The 21,546-nt window shown below is 53.3% G+C and overlaps 6 protein-coding genes across 6 annotated transcripts; 3 read left to right on the top strand and 3 right to left on the bottom strand.

The window, feature by feature from the left end:
• Window positions 1–201: 201 nt before the first annotated feature.
• Window positions 202–2,085, bottom strand: L3040_008752 (uncharacterized protein; the record flags this gene model as incomplete). Its single annotated transcript, XM_007290813.2, has 1 exon — window positions 202–2,085. One exon carries the CDS (start codon window positions 2,083–2,085, stop codon window positions 202–204), a length of 1,884 nt encoding a protein of 627 aa, XP_007290875.2.
• Window positions 2,086–3,600: 1,515 nt separating this feature from the next.
• L3040_008751 (uncharacterized protein) lies at window positions 3,601–4,970 on the bottom strand (the record flags this gene model as incomplete). The annotated part of the gene is made up of 2 exons (XM_007290814.2): window positions 3,601–4,731; window positions 4,782–4,970. The coding sequence occupies 2 exons, from the start codon at window positions 4,968–4,970 to the stop codon at window positions 3,601–3,603; spliced, it is 1,320 nt and encodes a 439-aa protein (XP_007290876.2).
• Window positions 4,971–6,179: 1,209 nt separating this feature from the next.
• On the top strand, window positions 6,180–7,367 carry L3040_008750 (uncharacterized protein; the record flags this gene model as incomplete). The annotated part of the gene is made up of 1 exon (XM_007290815.1): window positions 6,180–7,367. The coding sequence occupies one exon, from the start codon at window positions 6,180–6,182 to the stop codon at window positions 7,365–7,367; it is 1,188 nt and encodes a 395-aa protein (XP_007290877.1).
• A 1,171-nt stretch (window positions 7,368–8,538) lies between these two features.
• Window positions 8,539–9,160, top strand: L3040_008749 (uncharacterized protein; the record flags this gene model as incomplete). Its single annotated transcript, XM_007290816.2, has 3 exons — window positions 8,539–8,677; window positions 8,825–8,897; window positions 9,019–9,160. 3 exons carry the CDS (start codon window positions 8,539–8,541, stop codon window positions 9,158–9,160), a joined length of 354 nt encoding a protein of 117 aa, XP_007290878.2.
• A 3,939-nt stretch (window positions 9,161–13,099) lies between these two features.
• On the bottom strand, window positions 13,100–14,453 carry L3040_008748 (uncharacterized protein; the record flags this gene model as incomplete). Its single annotated transcript, XM_066157183.1, has 5 exons — window positions 13,100–13,368; window positions 13,477–13,593; window positions 13,659–13,676; window positions 13,742–13,925; window positions 14,115–14,453. 5 exons carry the CDS (start codon window positions 14,451–14,453, stop codon window positions 13,100–13,102), a joined length of 927 nt encoding a protein of 308 aa, XP_066010441.1.
• Window positions 14,454–17,811: 3,358 nt separating this feature from the next.
• On the top strand, window positions 17,812–21,483 carry L3040_008747 (uncharacterized protein; the record flags this gene model as incomplete). The annotated part of the gene is made up of 4 exons (XM_066157182.1): window positions 17,812–17,858; window positions 17,916–17,956; window positions 18,263–19,468; window positions 19,949–21,483. 4 exons carry the CDS (start codon window positions 17,812–17,814, stop codon window positions 21,481–21,483), a joined length of 2,829 nt encoding a protein of 942 aa, XP_066010440.1.
• Window positions 21,484–21,546: the final 63 nt, after the last annotated feature.

Here is a 21,546-nt window from a genome sequence, read left to right as displayed (position 1 = left end):
GATCCAGTTGATGTGTGATTTTCAAGACTGAGAAACTCGAATGACGCAGGATAGAACTGATCAGAGAGAATTTCCAGAGCGAAATAAGCAGTACCCGCTCCTAAGCCCGATCCTTTTGCTAAGATGGGTATCGCAAAGGAGGTATACGAAGTAAGAGCACCCGTTACATGAACGCTCGCACGACACCTGTCCGATGGTATCTCATCCGGAAGCACCCACACCAGGCAGCTCGGCACCCTGCAGTAAACCCAAAACGTCCGCATCAAACCCCCAATCACCAACCCACTCATTCATCACCGCCCCATCCTTAAAATGGCCTGCCAGATGTTCAACCCGCGCCTCCCAAGTACCAAGCCACTCGTCGCAGAAACCACACCTGCTCTTCAAGTCACCCCACTCCACCTTCCAAAGCGCAAAAACACTCGGGGATGGTTTGGATAGCCCGTGGAACTTGATAAGGTGTTGACGCAAGTGGTCTTTGCGCTTGAAAGTTCGTTCCGCCACGGGACGGTCGGAGCAGGTATTGAATTCGTGGCTGATGAGGTGGCCTTCGGTCGGGTCAGAGGCGCTGCAGAAGATGCATTGTTTGGCCGTGGTGTGGGGGATGGGGATGGTGCCGTCACCGGAACAGCAGATCCAGTGTTCCAGGGAGAGATGGATTGATTTCTCGTGGCGTTGCCAGTCATGCCTTTTCTTGAAGGAAACAGGACAGAAGGTGCAGTGGAAGGTTAACGAGAATTTATTTTCTGCTTTCTCTAGCATGTTTTGCTTCTGTTGACGGCGACGCTTGGGGCGGCTCGGTGACGTGAAGGACCGGTGAGATGCCCAGGAGCTGTGAGACCATGCCGAGTTCGACGAGTCTGAGGCGGACAAACTTGTTTCGCGACTCGAGCGGTTATCAAAGGACCTGTGCTGCGGGTAGGCTACAGTGCCGTCGGTCGGTGATATACCAGCCCACGCACTTGACCCGTTCTTGGAAGCAGCAATCGCCTTGGCCAGAGCCGCAGGATCGACGGGATTGTCTTCAGGCGGCGAATTCTTCCATCTCGATATGGGGCTGAAATCTGACTGGTCCTCTCGAATCCCGCTATTCAATTTACCACGCCCAGGTGGTATGGGAACACTCTGTATCTGGCGTTGCCGTCTCCTGGCATTAGCGAACCAGTTTGATATCTGCAATATCGTGAGTCCAGTAGTCGCTCTCAACTCCAGCTTCTCATCCTCGGAAGGGTACGGCGAGTGCCGGTGCTCAGACAACCAAGCCTTGAGAACTCGAATGTCCTGTTTTGAAATCGACCTCTTGCTCTTGACCGCCGTGACCTTCACAACAGGCTCTCCCTCTTTCTTCTCGCCCTGAACAAAAGAGCTCTCAGCACCCGCACCAGCACCCGCACCCGCACCGGCTTCGGCCTGCCAGTCTGGATAACTCAATAGCTCAAGCCCATCCTGGCACTCCTCATTGACACCGTGCAAGTGTCCGATGATAGGCTGATTAGTCTCAAACTCCGAAGCTTTCCTCTTCTCCCCAATCGCCAAGCTGCACTCCCTGAAGAGCGCAACACAGCTCGAGCACGCAGTCACTGGATTAGGATTCACCTGCGTGGTACGAATGATGAGACATTGTAAGCGGTGGTAGCGGCAATAGGAACAAGGCGCCGGCGGGCGATAAGCCCCATCGACCCACTGGAGAAAATCCTGGTCCAAGTAGAACGACGTCGAAGGCTCGGCGTTCCAGTCTGGCGAAATAGCCGTCTGTAACTGTGTAGGCTGCGGCGCGGCAGTGTGATGACTATCAGCTGCATACAGAGTCTCCACAGGCTCAGACTCAGCCAAAGGGAGTAGTCCGTCTAGTGCTTCCGGAACAGCATTCCAGTTGAAGGTCGAAGCCTGATTATCAAGCTGTTCCAAGTCTATGAAGACTTCCCATGATTCTAAGTGTTGCCCGCTAGCTTCAAAGCTGTCGAGTAAGGAAGTGTCGAGCTGGTCGACGGTGAGTGGTCCTTGGTCCGCAAAGGCCTCGAATGAGTTCGTGAAAATGGGCGCATGAGTATCTGGGCGAGGACTGCAGGATCTTCTCTCATCCATCTTTTCTCATCGTAATCCAGACATATGAAAGGAAGCTGGAAACAAGAGGATGGTACTGGGTCGAGATTCGAGATGGCAGAGATGGCAAAGATGGCAGAGATGGCAGAGACGGCAGAGGTGCCAGAGATGGCCCAGAAATCTCGTGATATCCCGACCACGTGAGTCGATGATGACCTCTGAGCCCGCTAGGCAGGATCGAAGGAATATGAGAAAACACTACCAACCGACCCCTCACTCACCGTAATTTGCACCCATATTGCAACTTCGTAAAAGCGTGAATTTTTTCTCTTCATTATGCGCTCTTTTCACACTCGAGATAGGAAGCTGAAAAATGTCGAGAATGCAGAATCATCGATTTCCAGACATGGAGGAAATCTCGCTAAAGCAAAAATGGGAGGAGCGAGGCGAGGAATGGTTAACAACGATTGTCATCATGACCTGTACACTAGACTCGCATCATTAGGATAGGTATTCCAGCTATGGATTTTTGCTCAATTCCAGGAAGCATTTACTGGCCTTTGCCTGTAAGAGTGAATTCTTTTGATTGTATACTCTTAGAGACCTGAGAATGGACAGGGATTTAGTCGGTGAGAGATCCTTAAATCGCTATCTCGCGTGAACGAAAATCCTTGAAGACTTGAGAGCGGACAAGGATGTAATAGATAAGATATTCTTAAATCGCTATCGCAGGTGATAACGAGTCTCCAAAGAAAATACCCTAACTTACGGTATTTGATATTAGCTTCATAATAGGTTTGCTACTACAGTAGTAATTCCAACCATAACTTAGATTACAAAGGCCGAAGGTGGCCAGCATTTGGACCGTCAGCTCACCACCATCCGAGAAAGATCTCTTCTAAAACCATCAATAACACCTTGATTCGTAAACAGACATATCGCTTATTCTTCACCATTAGCCACATTCCTTTCCTTCACTTACACGAGCGCAGAGTCACGTATGTAGCACGTAGCCAGGTGGCCAAGAGTTTCTCTTGCAGGCTCGGTAGAGCCTCTTCTTCTCCTTCGAGAATCAGAACCCATTCTATCGTGCCTTTTTCCTTGCTCTATCAGTGGCCCCTTTGCACTAATCGCATGTAGCAAAATCTCTGCCAAGTATTTCTTTTCCTTTTTTTGAACTGGGGAATAATTCTCATCAGGATTCTGGGACAATCAGCGCTCAATATCCCCCTGACTTCTAAAGCTTCCCAGAAAGCCTGGAACTACGAATTCGACTTACAGCAGAAGTTCAAAAGCCGCGTTGTATTCATCCATTCGTATTCTAGCTATCGCCATGATATGCACGCCGCATGATGAGATCCTAGATAGCTCGTGTGTCCAGTTTCATCCCTGTCATCTGGAAGAAAAGCAAGTGCTAGTAAAAGCATTCCACGCTCAATAACATGACATTTCCTATCCATCAGCAAAAAATGGAAAATCCCTCAAGCAAGTCTTTGCGTGGTAGTGACCGTTCTACTCCAAGTGATGCCGGCCCAAAATCAGATCCCCATCTATCTCTCAACGTCCTGAGAATTTCGCCGCCCCTGAACTCCATAGCCCTTTCGTTGTCTCGGCGATTTTTCTCGTCTGGGCCTCGATCTGGGCTCGAGTCTGTCCCTGTCCGGACGCCCTCTCTACGCCACGCATGATCGTATCTGCGAACCCGCCGCTCTGTGGTGGTGTATAAAGTGGTCCTCCGGTTCCGGTTCCGGTTTTGTAAGCTGAGTCCTCGGTCCCTTCCATCTCATCGCCTGGGCCCATACCGACCCCGGAGTCGTTCCCTCCACGCTTCAGGGGCTGAGCTCCACGCTCTGGATCGGTCGATACAATACCGTCCATCATTCCAGCTTGGCCCTCTCTGAGCTTGTTGATGGCTCGAACGGTATCTATGGCTGCATGGAGCGTCCGGCGAGCGTTAAAGTTCTTCTTCACAACAGGCAGCAAGTCGCTGCCCTTTCCTGTCTTGCCACCCTGTGCGCTTGGCATGCCTGAGACGAATGGGTGGGAGAGAGCTTCGTGGGAGGTCATTCTTTTTGTAGGGTCGATTGTCAGACATCGCTTAATAAATTCTCGAGCTTCTAGGCTGACACCTCTCCAGTATTCGATTGGTGTGAAACTGTAATCTGCGATAAGGATCGCCTGCATCTCCTCCAGGTTGGAATCCCGGTCAAATGGTGTATAACCGCATAGCAGGAAGTAGGTGATCACACCAATAGCCCAGATATCCACTGGCTTTCCATGACCGGTCTTTTTGAAGATCTCGGGTGCCATGTAGCCTGGGGTTCCGCACGTTGTGGTAAGCACATGGAATTGCTCCTCGTCCATTATTCTGCTCAACCCGAAATCTGCGATCAGTAAATCGGCGTTATCTTCAGGGGTTCGAAAAAGCAAGTTCTCGGGCTTCAAGTCGCGATGTACGATTCCATGGTCATGCAGGTAGGCGACGGCGGAAAGGGTCGCTCGAATAAGGTCTGCTGCGTCGGACTCGTAGTAGGAGCCTTTCCGACAAATCCGATCGAACAGTTCTCCACCGAGGGCGAGGTCGGTGACGAGATATAGGTTGTTCAGGGTTTCAAAGTAGTCGACCAGAGTGAGGATGTTTTGATGGCCCATGGATACCCTTTTTAGCACAGCGATTTCGTTTCGCACCTATACTGGGTCAACACAATGGTCTTTCAAGGCGCCGAGAGGACTCTCACCATGTGCTCTCGCCCAGCCATCAATCTCTTGTTGATGACTTTCGCCGCATAATACCTTCCCGTATCAATATGCACGCACTCCTTGACCACGGAATACGAACCCGCGCCGAGCGTCTTTCCCGTCTTGTAACGACATGGCTGGACCACAGGCTTAGCCTGCTGGTTGTCCTGGGGATTGGAATAACTCATATTGCCCATGCGAAGTATGATTGGACTGCGCGCAGGTGGGAGGTTGGCGACGTCGGTGGATGAGGGCGGTCGGCGGCTGCGATGAGCTAATACTCGAAGCTTGAGGGGGGTGCAAGTACAACTGGCCGAGACGAGGGGAGCATGAGGGGGGCTGTAGCACAAGCTGGTAGAGGTGAGATTGTGACGGCGCCCTCTTCGCTGCGGTTTGTTGTTGTCGTCGCCGTTGTTAGCAGACGCCGATCAGACCAGATCAAGGTCAAACCAGGGCCGGGCCAGGCCAGGCCAGCCCTCCTTTGGCGCTAGTCCCCATTAGCCGATCCAACTCAACCGAAAACTTACAACCACCTTCAACTACGGAGCTTCAATCTTTAATATCTATTCTCCCCTCAGCTCCACTTTCCACTTATTCCTTCCACCCTTATGACGTTTCGAATCTCGGATGGAGTGCTCGTATAGCATCTCCGAATTCTTTTCCAAGCCGACGACGGTGACACAGATAGCTCTTCTTTTTTGGCTCTCCAAGAGGCACACGGACGGTATCTCCGGGTAAGGACCTACCTACCACTCTCGCCACAGTATCGTGTTCATGATAAATTTATCAATCATCATTCGCTGTTCAGCTCACGTGCCGGCCCTACGTCCCTATCCAGGCCGCAAGTATCTCTATCCGAGCCTTGTCAAGGTATCCCGCCTGGGCCATCGTTGCGACATACCCTACCTACCATCTACCGAGCGAGGAACGGTCTTCCATTTGTCTTCTATTCGTCTTCCATTCGGAGAGCCCGAGGTCTCTATGCGGCGGCAGGACTGCCATGAGGCCCGTCTCCTCCACAAAAGCTTGGTTTGAACAGCATTTGCATCACAACTCACCCATGACCCCGTGTTAGAAGTAAATATATCCGCCCCCCCGGCCTCTTTTTCCTTTTTTTCCTTTGACAGTTTGATCCCCCGAACTCTAATGCAAACGTCCGAACAGTTCATTGGGCCCTCGTGGCTTGGTCGCTCATCAACCCGGAACGGCAAGGCTGGCCCGTTTTATTCGCTTCTTGAGTCGTGCACTTGTTCTGTTATCATTCTCCGGTCGGCACCATTTACAATTTCTAGTTTGCATCATCCAGCTCGTTTATTACTGTCTCGGTATTTCATGTTCCTCGTGCGAGAGTGTCTCGTTTTCTTTTCTACTCGCGCAAGGGATTGTTCGTTTCCAACATGAGTGCTGCCGTTCCAGGAAATCCGGACACTGGACGAAATCAAGAAATTACATCCTTACCCGCCGTTATTTCTGCACCGACGACAGCTTCTTCCTTTCCAGCTACGTCCAGCTCAGCTGTCGCGACCTCGAAATCGGCATTATTGAAGATGGGAGACACGCATGCATTAATCATTGGCACAGTTACTGGTGGCGTGGGGGCATTAATATTGATTTGCGTGGTGACACTGTGTTTTGTAAACCGGAGAAAGAAGCAACGGAAGGAGAAGAAAGCTGGAGCAGAGCCCGTCTCGTACATTGGAGTCAACCAGGCCTTTGCCGGAGTTCCTTTTAGACAATCGCAGCTGAGCAGCCAGCTCTCCCCGAGACCGTTACTCCAGGCCTACCCGAACAGTGCTTTGAGTCCGGGGCTGCGGAGCGACAAACAATGGCCTTCATTCCGGGACAACGAGCGCGACGACATAGCCGACCAGTATTTTGCATCACCACTTCCCTCACCAGCACACCCCCCAGACAGCTCACGCGACCACGCCTCAGTACAAGCACGTTCACACTTTGAAAAGCCCACAAACATAGGCCGGCACTCCCGCTCGAATAGCACAGGCTCTCAACTCACGCTCCACGATCTCAGCGAGGCACATGTCCTATCTGTACACGGCCCTCTTTCCCCCGGATTCCAACTTCCAGACTTTGAGTTTCAAAGCCAACGAGACACCATGGGAACCCAACGAGACACCATGGGTTTTCCCATTGACGCCCCCCAGCCAATTGTTCCCAACCCAGGACAAACCCAACTTAACTCCATGACGCCTGTACTCCTCGCCCCTAAACCACTGCATCCGCCCACTTCTCAAGACCCCCTAGAACGAGTTGTCCGGGACCGTACGCTCACATCAAGTCCTGCGCCGAGCATATCTGCATCAGACCGTGTGCGAGTTCTAAGCACAGAATTTCGCCAAGATAGCCCGATATTGGGCATGCAAGGCTCGCAGGTCGTTATACGAGAGTCAGCGGCACCAAGAGTGCCTTCCGGGCTAGGCTTTGGGCTGGGTGCCGACGATACTCGGACGACTGTGTCTTACATAAGCACTATGAGCCCCGTAGTCCGCGACGGAGAACTGGAGAGTCCACGGATGGGCGCAAGACCGCAGCCGTTGCAAATCAAACCGTACCAAGATGCAATCTAAGGGAATTCGGTCGAGGTGAAGGGCAATGGCGCAGGCGTTGGGGTTGGTAATCTGCGATTTTGGCGGGCGTTTGGGATCTACTGACTGGCATACAAATACCCTTTCCTTCGTTATGTACACACAGCGTTTTGAAAGAAGGGCATTACGGCCCGGAGTAACACTAGAATCGGTGATGCAGTAATGTCAAGAATTAAATTATTGAATATTGATTGACTACAGATTTGCTGCTGTGCGTTTTCAGTGTACGCTTTCCATTTCCCTCTTCTGCTTGTGACGCGAACCTGCATCTTCGAAGTCAGTTTCTTCATACCGATACTGTGGTCTGTTCTTCTCTTCCCTTTCGTTTGCCTGTGATGTCAGTTCATCTATTCATAGATACTCCGTCGTATATACAACCAGCCCGTCATCTCTTTCCTCCCGGCATCATTTCCACGAAACGTGAACAAGAGTTTCCACCGGATCTCTCGGGCTCTGGCCCAAGCCGGGTATTTTCTTTGTAGTGCTTACTCGTACGTTTTACGGAGTACCAAGTATCTCCCCCTTACCTTTCCACCCAAAATAAATGTCCTGGTGGCCACGGTGCCACGCGATGAAACAAAATTACATCCATGCCATCTTTAGGACTTACCCCGGGCCGGCACGTTTACGGCTAGTAGTACGTACAGTAGTAGGTACTACGTAGTATGTTCGCCCAATCAAGGAGTGCATGCATGGACCGGCCCGCCGGCGCTTCAAATATCATTTTACTTTTGACTTTTGCAACACCTTCTAGAAGGCTTGCTACTCGGTATTTCTCCAGTTGCAAGTACAGTACAGTACAGTACAGTACAGTAGGTAGTTATGTACGTACTAATCAGCCTTGAAACTTCTCCGGGTCCATACGAGCAGGCTACGGATAACTGTAGTCTAATTATACATCTCCCCCGTACAACTACTATTACCACGGAAATGGCAACGGCACCGGTGAAACAGAGGAAAGTTTATGATGGTCTCCTTCGGCTCGTGGGAAAGTAGGTAGTATTTCTACCTCATCATCGTCCGCTTCTGAGGTTTATTTACGATCTTATTTTTACGCACACACCTTCCAGCAAGCATCCAGTCTCTTTCTTCATCCACTTCCATCTACCTTCCTAGAGAAGTTATCTGAACCTTTGTCCACTCTTCCGCCAACATGAAGTTCATCAACGCCATCGTCGCCGCAGCCGTTCTGGCAGCGTCTGCAGTGACAGCAAAAGAAACCATCGAAATTTGCCGCAACAACTTGCTCGTCTTCTGCGAGATCAATGCCCCAGCCTGGAATCGCGATTGCGGTAAGATAGTCATTCGCTTGCTTCTCTCTCTCTCTCTCTCTCTGTCACATTTCCCCTCTCAACCATTTCTGTGTAATTCCTCATCAGACGAGAAAGAAAGAAAGAAAGAAAGAAAGCTGACCAGGAGATTTTTCCCCCTCAAAATAGTCGAACTCGGTGTTGAGTATGACAATCTCGTCAGCTCGTTCGATACACGCGGTCTGACCTGCGAGTTCTACGAGTAAGCCCCCCATTCTTTACTTTTGATATTCCTCAAGAGGAAGATGAATATTTTCTTTTTTTTTCTCTCTCTTTGGTTGGAGAAAGATTGAGATCCTGGATGGCTAGCTGATCAGGACCAGTGAACCCGGGTGCTCCAAGGATACCGCATGGTTTGAACACACCGGTAAAATGCCTGCCCTCAATGCCGCCCCTGCTGGAAAGGAGGGTTGGGATGACAGGATCTCCTCATACAAATGCAAAGCTCCGCAGGAGGAGCGTTAAAGCCCGGTATGTCAAGGCGCAGTGCTTGCAAGTAGAGGGCTGGTTTTCGGCTGCGGCTGCGGCTGCGGCTGCGGCTGGCTTTGGCTGGCTGGCAAGATTGGGTTGTCAGGGGTTGGAGGAGAGTTATTCGGTTGGGGTACCTACTATTCTGCACTGCACTAGACGGTGGTGGACTGTATTACATAAAGAGATATCTGTGATGTCGTCAATCTATACCCTTACTTCAGAGAGAGAGAGAGAGAGAGAGACGCAGCTGGCATGTGGCGGGCGTGGTGAGTACGCTGCTGCTGCACGAGGTGAACTGCATGGCGGTGATTTAGCAGCCAATTTTAGAAGCATAACAATTACTACGTACTGCTACCGGTACCTGTAGTACTACCGGTACTACTACGTAGTACTTCGTATCAGTACATGTCGAAAGTATAATTTTACAAGGCCCAGCCTCGAAAAAGTATCTTTAGCCAAGTTCGTCTTTGAACACCCTGAGGGTTGAGTGGTCAGGGCTCTCCTGGAGGGTGTCCGTAATTGCGTTGTGTGAGGTAGAGTACTTCTAGGTACATGCCCCCGTACCGGAATAGTAAGGTAGTGGTAATATTTATAGACGTCGGCCGGATATATAAAACGCAACGCTTGGACCCGGAGACCTTTTTACTTTACTGTAATAGAAGTAAGGTGCGGCGACGTGCTCCGTACGTAAAAGGAATTACATGTAAAACATTTGTTTACCTAATCGAGAATACGAGACATGTTGAGGAAAAGCTCTCTGTCAAATGCTAGCCTTGGGTTTGTTTCAAACGCGGAACGGCCAACTCTGTGGACCACTCTTGAAGGCATTTGAAAGCAAAGAATTTTGTTGGTATGTCCATACAGGTAGGTTGTGTACACACGGGGTAAAACTCAATACGAATAGGCTCAGTAATATTCGTTGAGTTAAGTCTAAAGAGAAGAAGCTATTCTAAGTGAAAAGGAAGTAGTAGCAGCGGTGGTGCTAAGCTAAGGCTGCACGGGCTATTATGTCTGTCCGCTAACTCCGATCCGAGTCCTTAACGCCGGAAATGTACTATCAACATGATATCTAGCACCGCTCTCGTCGCCGCAGCTGTCTTTGCCGCGGCCTCTGCCGCTCTCGTTACCACCAGAGAAGAAAAGACCATCAAGTCCTGCAGAGACGCCGGATTAGTCTCATGCACCGATGTCACTTAGACCCCCACCCAATGCAGCAAGACATCTTCCTCTTTCCGTGCAAAAAATAAATCTTTTATTGGAACTGACACGGAACGCTTACGTACAGAAACTAACTTCAGAAAAAAAAGAAAAAAAAAAGGCGAAATGAGTATTGATCTCAATGATGCCGTCACCTCTCTCGGACCCCTCGGCGCCGCTTGCGAGTACTTCGTGTGAGCCATTTCTATCTGTTCACTCTGTTCAGCACCACGCACTCCCAAGCCCCACAGAGACAGACAGACAGACAGACATATGAGCTGATGAAAAAGTAGTGATCCCATGTATAGAGGGTCTACCATATCTTTCTCGCCGATCGGGCCGTTTCGGAATATCAATTCCTACCATGATAATGCGATTACTTCTTTTCGGTGTATGTAAGTAGGGAGCAGGCTTGCAGCTGGGGCTGGAGCTGGAGCTGGAGCAAGGCTGGTACCGTATATACTTCTAGAAGCAGAGTAGAAGAAGTATCCAACTATTTACATACTTCCTGTACACGGAATACACACCTCGGCTCCTACAGCAGCCCCAAAGACGGAGCGAGATTTAGCCCCCAAAAATGTGGGTGGTGTTTATGCTCTCAAAGAAAGTACGCGGGCTACATACAACCTTCAGAGCCTTGAACTGCTGTCGGTATGATGCAGGATAGAGAAGGCGTTTCTTTGGTCAGTCAAGTCACGCTGGGCTGTATCAATTACAGTGGTGATCTCCCAGAGTTGAGGGATCGATCCTCAGCAAGTCTCCGACTTATTCTTTCCCCCTTTCTCCAAGCTGTCGAGTTGGAAGATAAACTGAGCCGGATGGATGTCGTGTCGTGTCGTGTCGTGTCGTGTCGAGGAGGAAGGAGAGGCGAGGGGATTAAGCAGAAGCGTAAGCGAGGAGCATAAGCGAGGAAGAGTCCAGCTGCCGACTAGGTCGCATTCACCTGCCTGCCTAGACAGGCTACTTACTTCCACGGGCTACCGTATATACGCGAAGGGAAGGTCGTCGCTGGGGAATTAACACGCCATAGACCTTGTCGTTCGTTCGTTCGTTTATACGCGTATATCCACCCATCCATTTATCCATCTATTCATCCATCTATTCATCCATCTCTCTCCCCCTTCTCAACACCCATCAACCAACACCAATCAACCAACACCACCACCACGTCCCCAATCCCTCACATCACATCACATCACATCATCAAATACCCACTACCTACCCCGAACATGGATCCCACCCTCCGCATCCCATCATCGCCACACCACCACTTCGCTCGCTCACCCTCCCCAGTCATCCCTTGCAAACAAACGACTTCTATTCTCACACTGGTTGCAACACCCAGCACAGCACAGCCCAGCCCAGCACAGAACCACGAAGAGCGCTCTCGCCTACACATCGATCGATCGATCAGCGCCCGCTCCTCAGACGGGAGAAGACGAAGACGAAGACGAAGCTACATGTCAATCATATCATATCGCGCAAGGAGTTCTCTTCTTATGCGCTCAGTCCTTCATTTACTCTTTACTTTGTTAATGTTTGATTCTTCAATTCTTTAATCTTTTAAATCTTTTAATTTGCTACTGCTACTGTTACTGCTACTGTTACTGCTACTCTTACTACCATCGAGCTTCCCTCCTTCCTTCCTTCCTTCCTTCCTTTTTTCCTTGGGAAGAAGTGTCATGTCTGTGCTGTGCTGTGCTATGCTATGCTATCAAAGAAAGTAGCGGAAGAAAGAAGAGAAAAAGAAGAAGAAGAAGAAGAAAAAAATGATAACCCATCCGCCCCCCAACCGTCCAGCTCTGGAACATCCCCTTTCGACTTCTTTATCGAAGCCACGCGAGCGAGCGAGCGAGCGATATCGATCGAGATGGCTGATTCGTCGTGCCATCTATCTATCTATCCATCTCTGATTCTTGCATAAGATGGGGTAGGGTGGATAGGGTAGGGTAGGTAAGGTAGGGTAGGTAAGGTAAGTGCTCTGGATTGTGTGTATAGAGTATACCTATGTATAGTGCAATCTTACTGTACTGTACGTATCCGATGATACCTCCGAGCCCATATACCCCATCCCTTATCTCCCCCCATCTCCCATCCCCCATCTCCCATCTCCATCTCCCATTTCAATCGACAAGCCTATCGCCAAGCCTATCGCCAAGCCTATCGCCGTCAACGTCCCCTCCTCGACTAACACCGTCCTTTCCTAAGCCTTGAAGCTATGAAGCAGAGTATACGTACACACACGGTACGGTACAGTATAGTATAGTACAGTTCAGTACAGTATAGTTCAGTACAGTATAATACAGTACAATGCAGTACAGTAAACACAGTACAATACTATCCCATAGACGGCAACGGCATATGTACCTTTTACCCTTCTCTCTCCGCTCGAGTTTTCGGCCTCGATTATACGATCGCCTGCTTTCTCGGCGTCAGATGAGAGGATTTGCGATTTGCCTGGTCCTGGGACTGGGGTGGGGGTGGGGGTGGTTGGTATACGGAAGAGAGGAAGGAAGGAAGGAAGAAAGGAAGAAAGGAGGGAAAGAGTCTCCTCTCCCGAACCAAACTAAACGGTGGGTGCCTCTTACGTGACGGACGTTCTTGAAAAATCCTCTCTCTCTTTCTCTCTCGCCCGCTCGCTCATCCGACGACCATATCCGCGGGTATTACAAACTACATTTGACACGGGATCTCTGCATCCGGTTCAACATCAGATTTCCCACTCATCAAGTCTTTTCAAATGACAACATCGCCCCTCTTCCGCATCTCGCCGACGAGGAACTCCCACTCGGCCTCGCTGACCTTGCTCACGCTCATCCGGGCCAGCTTCAGCATCTGCATGTTCGCCAGCGCGCCCCCCGGCTCCGCGTGCCACGCCCGCAGCTCCTTCAGCGTGATGGGCGTCGTGAGTTTCTGCCGGAAGGCCACGTGCACGACGGACCATTTGGGGTCGGAGGGCTGGGAGGAGGCGTCGTAGTAGGGCGCGGACGGGTCGTGGGCGGTTACTTTGGCGGGGGTTAGCAGAGTTAGCAGAGTTAGCATTAGCAGAGACTTGATGTTGGGAGGAAGGGGAGGGGGGAGGGAGTCACGGGGGGAGGGGGAGGTGAACGAACAATCAGGCGAATGCTCGGCTACAATCTCCATGGTGCCCACGATAGCTGGGACTTTGCAGCTCGAGTGGTAGAAGAATGCTAGATCGCCTTTCTTCATGGCGCGGAGGTTGTTGCGTGCTAGATCCGATCAGCTAGTTTTCTTTCAGATGCGCCCTCGTGATTGGGCTATGGTAGCCGCCGACCTGCAAAATTCCGGATTCCTGCATCGCCCGTTAGCTTTCACTGGAGGGAGAGGGAGAGGGAGAGGGAGACAGATTTGGCTTACCGTCCCAGGGCTCCGGCTCGGTCTTGGCGGCTAGGTCATCGATGGAGAATTTGATGTCTTTGCCCTTCTCCATTCGCGATTCGGGCTCGGCTTTCAAGAGCCAGTACTGGCGGCCGCTGGGCGGTGATGGGTCGGCCGTCTCGGGTTTCCGTGCAGCTTTGGAGGTCTTTGCTGTCGTGGAAGGCTTTTTGGGCGCCGTGTTAGACTGTGGATCGATGGTAGGCACTTTCTCAACTCAAGATGGGGAGAGGGGAGAGGGGAGAGGGGAGAGGGGAGAGGGGAGAGGGGAGAGACAGGTGGTAGCGAACGAGGGCCGGTCACGGGATGGAGGAGATGGAGAGTGGTGGGAACCTTTCAGTTGCATCGAACTTACAGCCTCCTTCTCCGCGTCATCATTTTTCTCGCCATCCTTTTTCTCGCCATCTTCTTTCTCGTCATCTTCTTTCTCGTCATCTTCCTTCCCTCCCTCTTCGTTCCCTCCCTCATCCTCCTCAGCCTGAACACCAACATTTTTCTTCGGTGGCCTCGCCTTTTTCTTGGCCGACGCCGACGCCGACGCTGACGCCGACCCCGACCCCGACGCCGGTTGTGATGGCTGCTGTTCGACGGCGCGCGCTTCCCGGGTCAATGCCCTGCGGCTAGATCTTCGTGGTCGTTGCTCCTCCACTTGTTCTCCCGCTCCGAGATGCTCTGCTTTCCTCTTCGGCGGCATATTTCTCGAGACGTTGATCACGACGATTAGACGAATGCTCGACGCGTATCGTATCTCTGTGTTCGACCACTGTCCACTGTCCACTGTGGTACGGTACGGCACCTTCGCTGTCGACGTTACCCTCTCTACCTACTACGAACCCTGGGTTTACCGGTAGCAGGGGACCCACGGGAAAAAAAGGCCTAAGGTCAAGCAAGCTTCGCACGTGATACTCGCTTAAGCTTTTTCGGGGCCGGACTAAATTGAATTCCCAACTTCAACACAGTCGCTGCCCGACGCTGATACGCTGGCAAGACGGAAAACCTTGTGACAGGTCTCGTCTCTTTTTGGCGGTGGTCCAGTGGTCCAGTCGTCTGGGCCCGTTTGTGCAGTCGCTCATCTCGATTCAGCCAGATACTTGTACGTGCGGGCTACCTGACATGAACACCTGGGCTTGCGTAGCGGCAACGGGGGATTGGACGATGTCTCATGCAGGGAAGCTCGCCGCGTGCATCTGCATCCCCGCCAATCTTTGCTCTAGTGTCCAAAGTCAAGCACGCTGCTGGCTGGCTGGCTGGCTGGCTGGTAGGACGACTAGCAATTTGATACTTGGACAAGTATGAACTTGACTAGGAGGATCCACGGCCTGAGCTGCCGCAGATAGCCAAGAGGGAGAAGTGCATTCGGATGGGAGCGAGCGAGGGAGGGAGGGAGGGAGGGAGTGAGTGAGGGACTCAGGGACTGAGTGAGGGACTAAGGGACTGAGTGAGGTGAGGTGAGGCGAGAGCTCAGCCAACCGGCAAGGGCCCCCCCCCCCCCGGAATGCCCCTCCTCGAACTTTGGATATCGACTTCGGATCTCAACTCAACTCAACTCAACCCCACGCGGATCATAGTCAGATGGCTGCCAAAGAAAAACAAAAGAAAAGAACAACGAGCTGCCTGCCTGCCTGCCTGCCTGCCTGCCTGCCTGCCTGTAGCTAGCTGCTAGCTGCTAGCTGCTAGCTGCTAGCTGCTAGCTGCTACCTGCTACCTGCTAGCGCTAGATCTCGAACGGGACAATGCTCCCAAGCAGCGGTACCCACTACGGTGGTGGTGTGTGTGTGACGAGCCATCTCATCAACTGGACTGCATGGGACTCGGATCGTCGTCGTCGTAGGACTTTTACCGTGAGGCCAAACGCATGCAGAAGCTTATCCGCGTGCCTGCGCTTGACACGAAGAACGGGACCTGATGACAGCGAGCGGCATTTGTGGTTATTCTACGTAAGTAAAAAAAAAAAAAAAAAAAAAAAAAAAAAAAAAAAAGACTACTGGCCCCTATGCTGCTATTGATGGCTCGGCACTTCTACATAAGACGGTCCTCCCCACTTGCGTGTCGCGGTGCCCTTCCTCTTCTCTTCGTTCTCCGTGCCCGATTTCCATCTCTCTTCCCTCCTCTATCCCTTGCTTTGCGTCTCCCTCCGTCCCTCCCTCCCCTCTCTCTCTCTCTCTCTCTCTCTCTCTCTCCCCCCCCCCCCCCTTTCTCTGTTCTCATACGTCGACTCCTGGATCATATCATCGGAGCCTGCCGCCATAAGGACCAGCCGAGAAGAGAGCCTCTTCCGAACCCGGATCCCAGGGAACTAACCGACCGTCGGGCGGCTCGGCTGACCTGGGCGTGGTCTCTGCTGCCCGGACCTCTCCTCCCAGGCCGTCACGATCTTCTCGGGCCATTCGATTTATTACATACAGTGCGAGTCTCATCTCATCATCTCATCTCGACATCCGGGTGCCCAACGCCGATGACGAGGGAGGGGCCTTAAAGCGGCATGCCCCACTCACCGCATCCGGTCCAGATGATGCCGAGATGATCCCGACCCCAGCCCGCCAGCCAGCCAGCCAGCCAGCCAGTCAGCCTGAAGCGGCCATTGCTATACATCACTAAGAAGCGCAGCATTGCATTAACATTTTGCCCGACAGGTGGATGGATTCATCGGTCAACGGCCAACGGTCAACGGTCAACGGTCGAATGAAAAGGGATTGATCTGGGAGGATTGCGGATGGGGATGGGGATGGACGGATAAGTACCGGTACCAGTACTGTACAGTAAGTAGGTACCTATTGTTCGGGGATGGGGAGATCACTGGTCAGCCAAGTGGCCGGGGGCTTTGATTCGATCGCTTGGGCTGGCTTAGCGGAGCAGTGCGACCAAAGTTTCTGCTCACCACATTTTCCACCTTTCACACCATCCACCCAGTGTTCACCCACCCAACAGCTCAGCTGCAGCGCAAACAGACGGACAGGACAGCAAAAGACCCTCCCCCCCCCCCCCCCCCCGTCCCTTCCCTCCCTTCCCCCCCCCCAAATTTTAATTCCCTTACGGAGTCACTCCCTTCCACGCCGCCTCGGAACGACTGGACCTTCGGCACCGCACCGGCACCGCATCGCACCGCACCGCACCGCACCGCACCGGTCTGCCCTGGTCTGATCCCCTTCCCCCCCCCCCCCCCCCCCCCCCCCCTTCGGCCCTCGCACCACTTACTCGCCTTCCCCGGATCCCTTACCTTATCGTTGGCTCTTGACCTTGGAAGGTACCTACCTGCTACTATCTACCCTACCTAACCGTGTCACTCACTCACTCACTCTCTCTCTCTCTCTTGTCAGCCGGTCTGAGCTGAGGGGAAAAAGCGAAAGGCAAAGCCAAAATCCACCTCATACGCCCCTTCCCCTTCTTACCCCTCCCATCGAATCCCATCGAATCCCATCCCATCCCTTCCCCATCCCTTCCTATCCTATCCTATCCTATCCTATCCCATCCCATCCCCATCCCCATCCCTCGGCACCACTTGAGCATACCTGACGTGCCGGTCCCGACCCTACCTGCCCTACCTGCCCTACCTGCCCTACCTGCCGACCTCTCTATCTGAGGTGACCGATCCAGGCTTGATTAGGTACGTCCCGTCCCGATGCCTTGCTTTCTTACTTCTCTCTTTTAACCTCGTGCGCCTCCCTCCCTCCTCCCTCCTCCCTCCTCCCTCTTCCCTCTTCCCATCTCTCCATTCCCAACATGCCACCTCAGCTCTGGTGGATATCCGATCACGCCACCAGAACGTGATCATTCTCCCTCTCCCTCTCACTGTCCCTCTCACTCTCACTCTCACTCTCTTTTCCTCTTCCTCTCCTTCTATCTTTCCCTCTCCCTCTCCTTCTCCCTCTCCCTCTCCCTCTCTCTCTTCCTCTCACCACCTCGAATCCCCGCCCGATTTGCACCACCACCACCATCACCACCATCACCACCAACTCGGAATATCTCCGACCCGCAGGCATACTTACATATCCATCCATACTGAATGCCCGCATGCGCAGTCGCGCAGCAGACAAGCATTTTTCACTGACACGATGTGTGACAGCGACGAGACGGATTCGCGCCCCATCGAGACGACCCAGTCGACCAGCCCCGGCCTAGTCCCAATCCGGATTGGCGTGCCTTAGATTTAGTCGAGGGAGAGGAGCGCACCTCTGGCCATCATCACCGCAGAATTAGGTAAGTGAGAACAGCAGCCCTCCCTCTCGTCTCTCCATCCCCATGCCCAGGTTTTGCGATACGTGAAGGCTACCGTCGCGCGCCCGGCGGTGATTTGTGATCGCGATTGCCTCACCCGCCACGCGGCCGATGGCCTCTTGCAAGGCCACTAGCCTTGATCCTTATCCTCTCCCTCTCACCTCCTCGAACGCGTCGCGACAGTATCGCGTGCCCGTCCATCCTGATCACGCTTGCTCATCTCTACTCGACCTGCGGAATCGTCGATGGATGCGCGCCGATCATTTGGCTGACTGCTCTCTCTCGCAGATGGGTTGCCTCACGACCAGCGCACGATGAACGATGCCTATGTCCACAATGGCACTGGCTTCAACCATCAGGACCCCAACACCGCCAATCCAGCAGCCATGCTCAACCCATCCGCCTTCATGACCAATCCGAACCCCAACCCCAACCCCAACCCCAACCCTTCCTCCTCCTCCTCCTCCTCCTCCTCTTTCGATCCGGCTCAGTTCCAAAACGCCCATCTGCAGCAGCGGATGCAGAACGGAGGGATGCGCAATGGCTCGGGGTCGCCCGCCTTCAATCATGCCCAATATCAGACGAACCCGGTGATCCCATCCAAAAGATCAAGGGAGGACAGCCTGGGGGCATCACCGCGTCAACCGCCGTCCATGCTGCCGAACTCGCGGTCGCAAACTCCCCAGCAAGCCCCATATGCTGGGTATCCGCATAACAACGGCGCGCCCTCCCATGCGCCGCAGCAGACACCGTACGCCCATTTGCAGAATGGTGCTGCAGATGCCAGCCCGTCGCCGACCATGGCCAACCAGCTGCGGCCGGGCGGCGTTCCGCAACGCGTCTCGACGGCCTCCCCTCACTCCTTCTCCCCATCACAATCCGAACAAGGGAGCCGGACGGACACGCCGCAGAATGGCCATCCCTATACGCACAACTCGAATTTCGCTCAAGGCTTCAATCCAAACTTCACGCCTCCCCCGGGACCCACCTCCGCGCCCCCCCAGAGCGGCACACCCCAGATGCCGCAGTCCCAGATGTTCCAGCCCGGACAGCAACCGCAGCCGGGACAGCAACGCCCCCAGAATCAGATGGAGCAGCCCAAAATGCTCTACCAGATGCAGATGCAGCATCAGATGCAGCAACAGCGGAGTATGATGGCGCGCCAGGGACCCTTACCTCCCGGGGCCAGTCCGATGGCCAAGGGGCCAATGCAGATGCCAAATGGGCAGCTTGCTGGACGGCCGCAGCAGCCTCCCAACCCGCCTCGCGGTGGGCCGAACCCCGAAAGCTTCATGAAAAGCCTGGTGCAATTCATGCAGATGAGACGCCTCCCGCTGGACATGAACCCCGTGGTGGGCGATCGCCAGATTGCACTGCTCACCTTGTACATGGCCGTGGTCAAGTTCGGTGGATACAAAAAGGTCACACAGGCCAATGGGTGGAATCAGGTTGCTCAGGCCATGCAGTTCCATCCCGTCCAACATCCGGGTGCGGGTGCGCAACTGAGGAACCATTACGAGCGAAACTTGGCTTTGTTCGAAGATGCATGGCAAATCAACCAACAGCGGCAGAGAGCGGTTATGATGCAGCAGAACCCGGCATTGGAACAACAGATGTCGCCGACGAAGCAGATGAATCCTCAAGCTATGCAGCAGTCACCAAACTTCGTGCAGCAACAGCACCAGCACCCGCAGCAGCACCACCTTCAGCAGCAGCAGCAGCAGCAGCAGCACCAGCAGCAGCAACATCAACAACAACAGCAGCAGCACCAGCAGCAGCAGCAACAGGCACCACTACCACCACCACCACTGCCACAACCACAACATGCAATTCCGACTCCCGCGAAGCCCATGCCGCCCACGCATCATTCTCAACAACCCTCGGTCAATGGCTTCTCGACGCCGCAACCATCCCAAGGGCCTCACTCAGTGGCCCAACAAAGTCACTCGCGAAACAGTCTTTCTCGAAGCATAGATCCAACACCGCCGCAAAATGGACCGGCGTTCCCGATGCCTTCCCCCATGCCTGCATCTCTCCCGGTAAACATGATGTCCCGACAAGCAGACCCGGCAGCTCAAGCCGCCCACACCCCCGTGCAACTGCCCGAGAAATTGCCAGTCAAGAAACGAGTGCTGGATACGTACGGTGGTTACGAACCGGTCTCGTTGGCTAGCCTCGGACAGGAACTACAGGCGCTGCGACCCGATGTCCCGAGAGTGGACGATCTTGGTGTGCTCGGGACTATCGACCTTCATGCGTTGACCATGAGTCTCCAGTGTGGGATCCACAGTGAGGTGCGGCTGGCTTTAGACACCCTGACGAGTTTGACGATGTCTAACTTACGGTTGGACATGCGTCAATGTGAGGATCTCGTCGAGTGCATAATAGAATGTGCCGAGGAGCAGGTGGAGTTGCTGGCAGAGAACGCCGCCGAGGTCTCCGACGTGATGCTGATCAGCTCGTATGAAGACGTGGCTCGGGCGTGCCGTGTTGATCAGCAAGCCTTGAGAGACCTTCCGCCCTTTGGATCTGCGGAATACGAGCTCGATCGATCCGTGGACCGTTTAATTTGTCTAACGACCATCCTCCGAAACCTGTCTTTCGAAGAATCCAATCACCTAATGCTAGCGGATGAACTTGTCATCAAATTCTTCTGTGTGGTCATCCGGTACTTGGGCACCCGCAACATGCTCCTGCGCACGAATCAGAACACCATCGATTTTATGAAAGACGTCATAACCTTCTTGTCGAACCTGGCGCAGTCGATCGAGCTCCCTGGACGGGAACAGGCGTTGTGTCTAATGCACTTCCTCCTCGCCTTCGCCCCGTGTCCACCTCCGAATGCCGCTGACTCGACCGTCTCATTCTCGTCCTACGATCCTGCCGTTCACATCTATCTTCCATGTGCGGTGGACACCCTCGCGAAGCTCTTGGCCCGAGACGAACCCAACCGGTCACATTACAAGACGATCTTTGCCTCTGATGTGGCCTCGCTGCCGCCGTACGACCTGCTCACCAGAACCTTCGGTCTTGCCATATCAATCATACCTGACGAGAAGGTGGAGTCCCAGCGAGGAGCCCTCGTCGAGGCGCGGAAGCCTTCGATCATGCAGGGTATCCTGGCCGCAGAGATCCTGTCCAACCTCGCCCCTGGATACGATGCGGGCGTGGCACGGTCCTGGTTGACATCCAATGATGGGTTCGCGCAGAAGCTGTCCAAGCTTATCATGGCGCTCTGTGTCGAGTCACTCCCGGCACCGCCGCATCAGAGGGCAGCCGCGTTTCCCAAGGGGGTGGAGGATGAGGCTCTGCTCAACATCACCATGGGCGGCGTCACAGTGCTGCGGCGTCTGGCAGAAAAGTCCAAAGACCCGGAAGGCCTCACTTCCAATATACCCCTCTCTGGCCTGCCCTCCAGGGACGACTTGTTACGCGCGCTACGGACGGCCTCGCCCCGACTTCAAGGGGTGTTGAAGCAGTTGTGTGCATATTCTGGGCTGGGCACATAGTTTTGGATCGGGGTGTCTCTCTACGATTACTTAGTACTACTATTATTCTTGTCATCAACATCA

This window comes from Drepanopeziza brunnea (genome assembly GCF_022702325.1).
Source record: "Drepanopeziza brunnea f. sp. 'multigermtubi' strain 214-2 chromosome Unknown ctg16, whole genome shotgun sequence".
Lineage (NCBI taxonomy): Eukaryota > Fungi > Ascomycota > Leotiomycetes > Helotiales > Drepanopezizaceae > Drepanopeziza > Drepanopeziza brunnea.
This window is presented reverse-complemented; position numbering and strand designations above follow the sequence as displayed.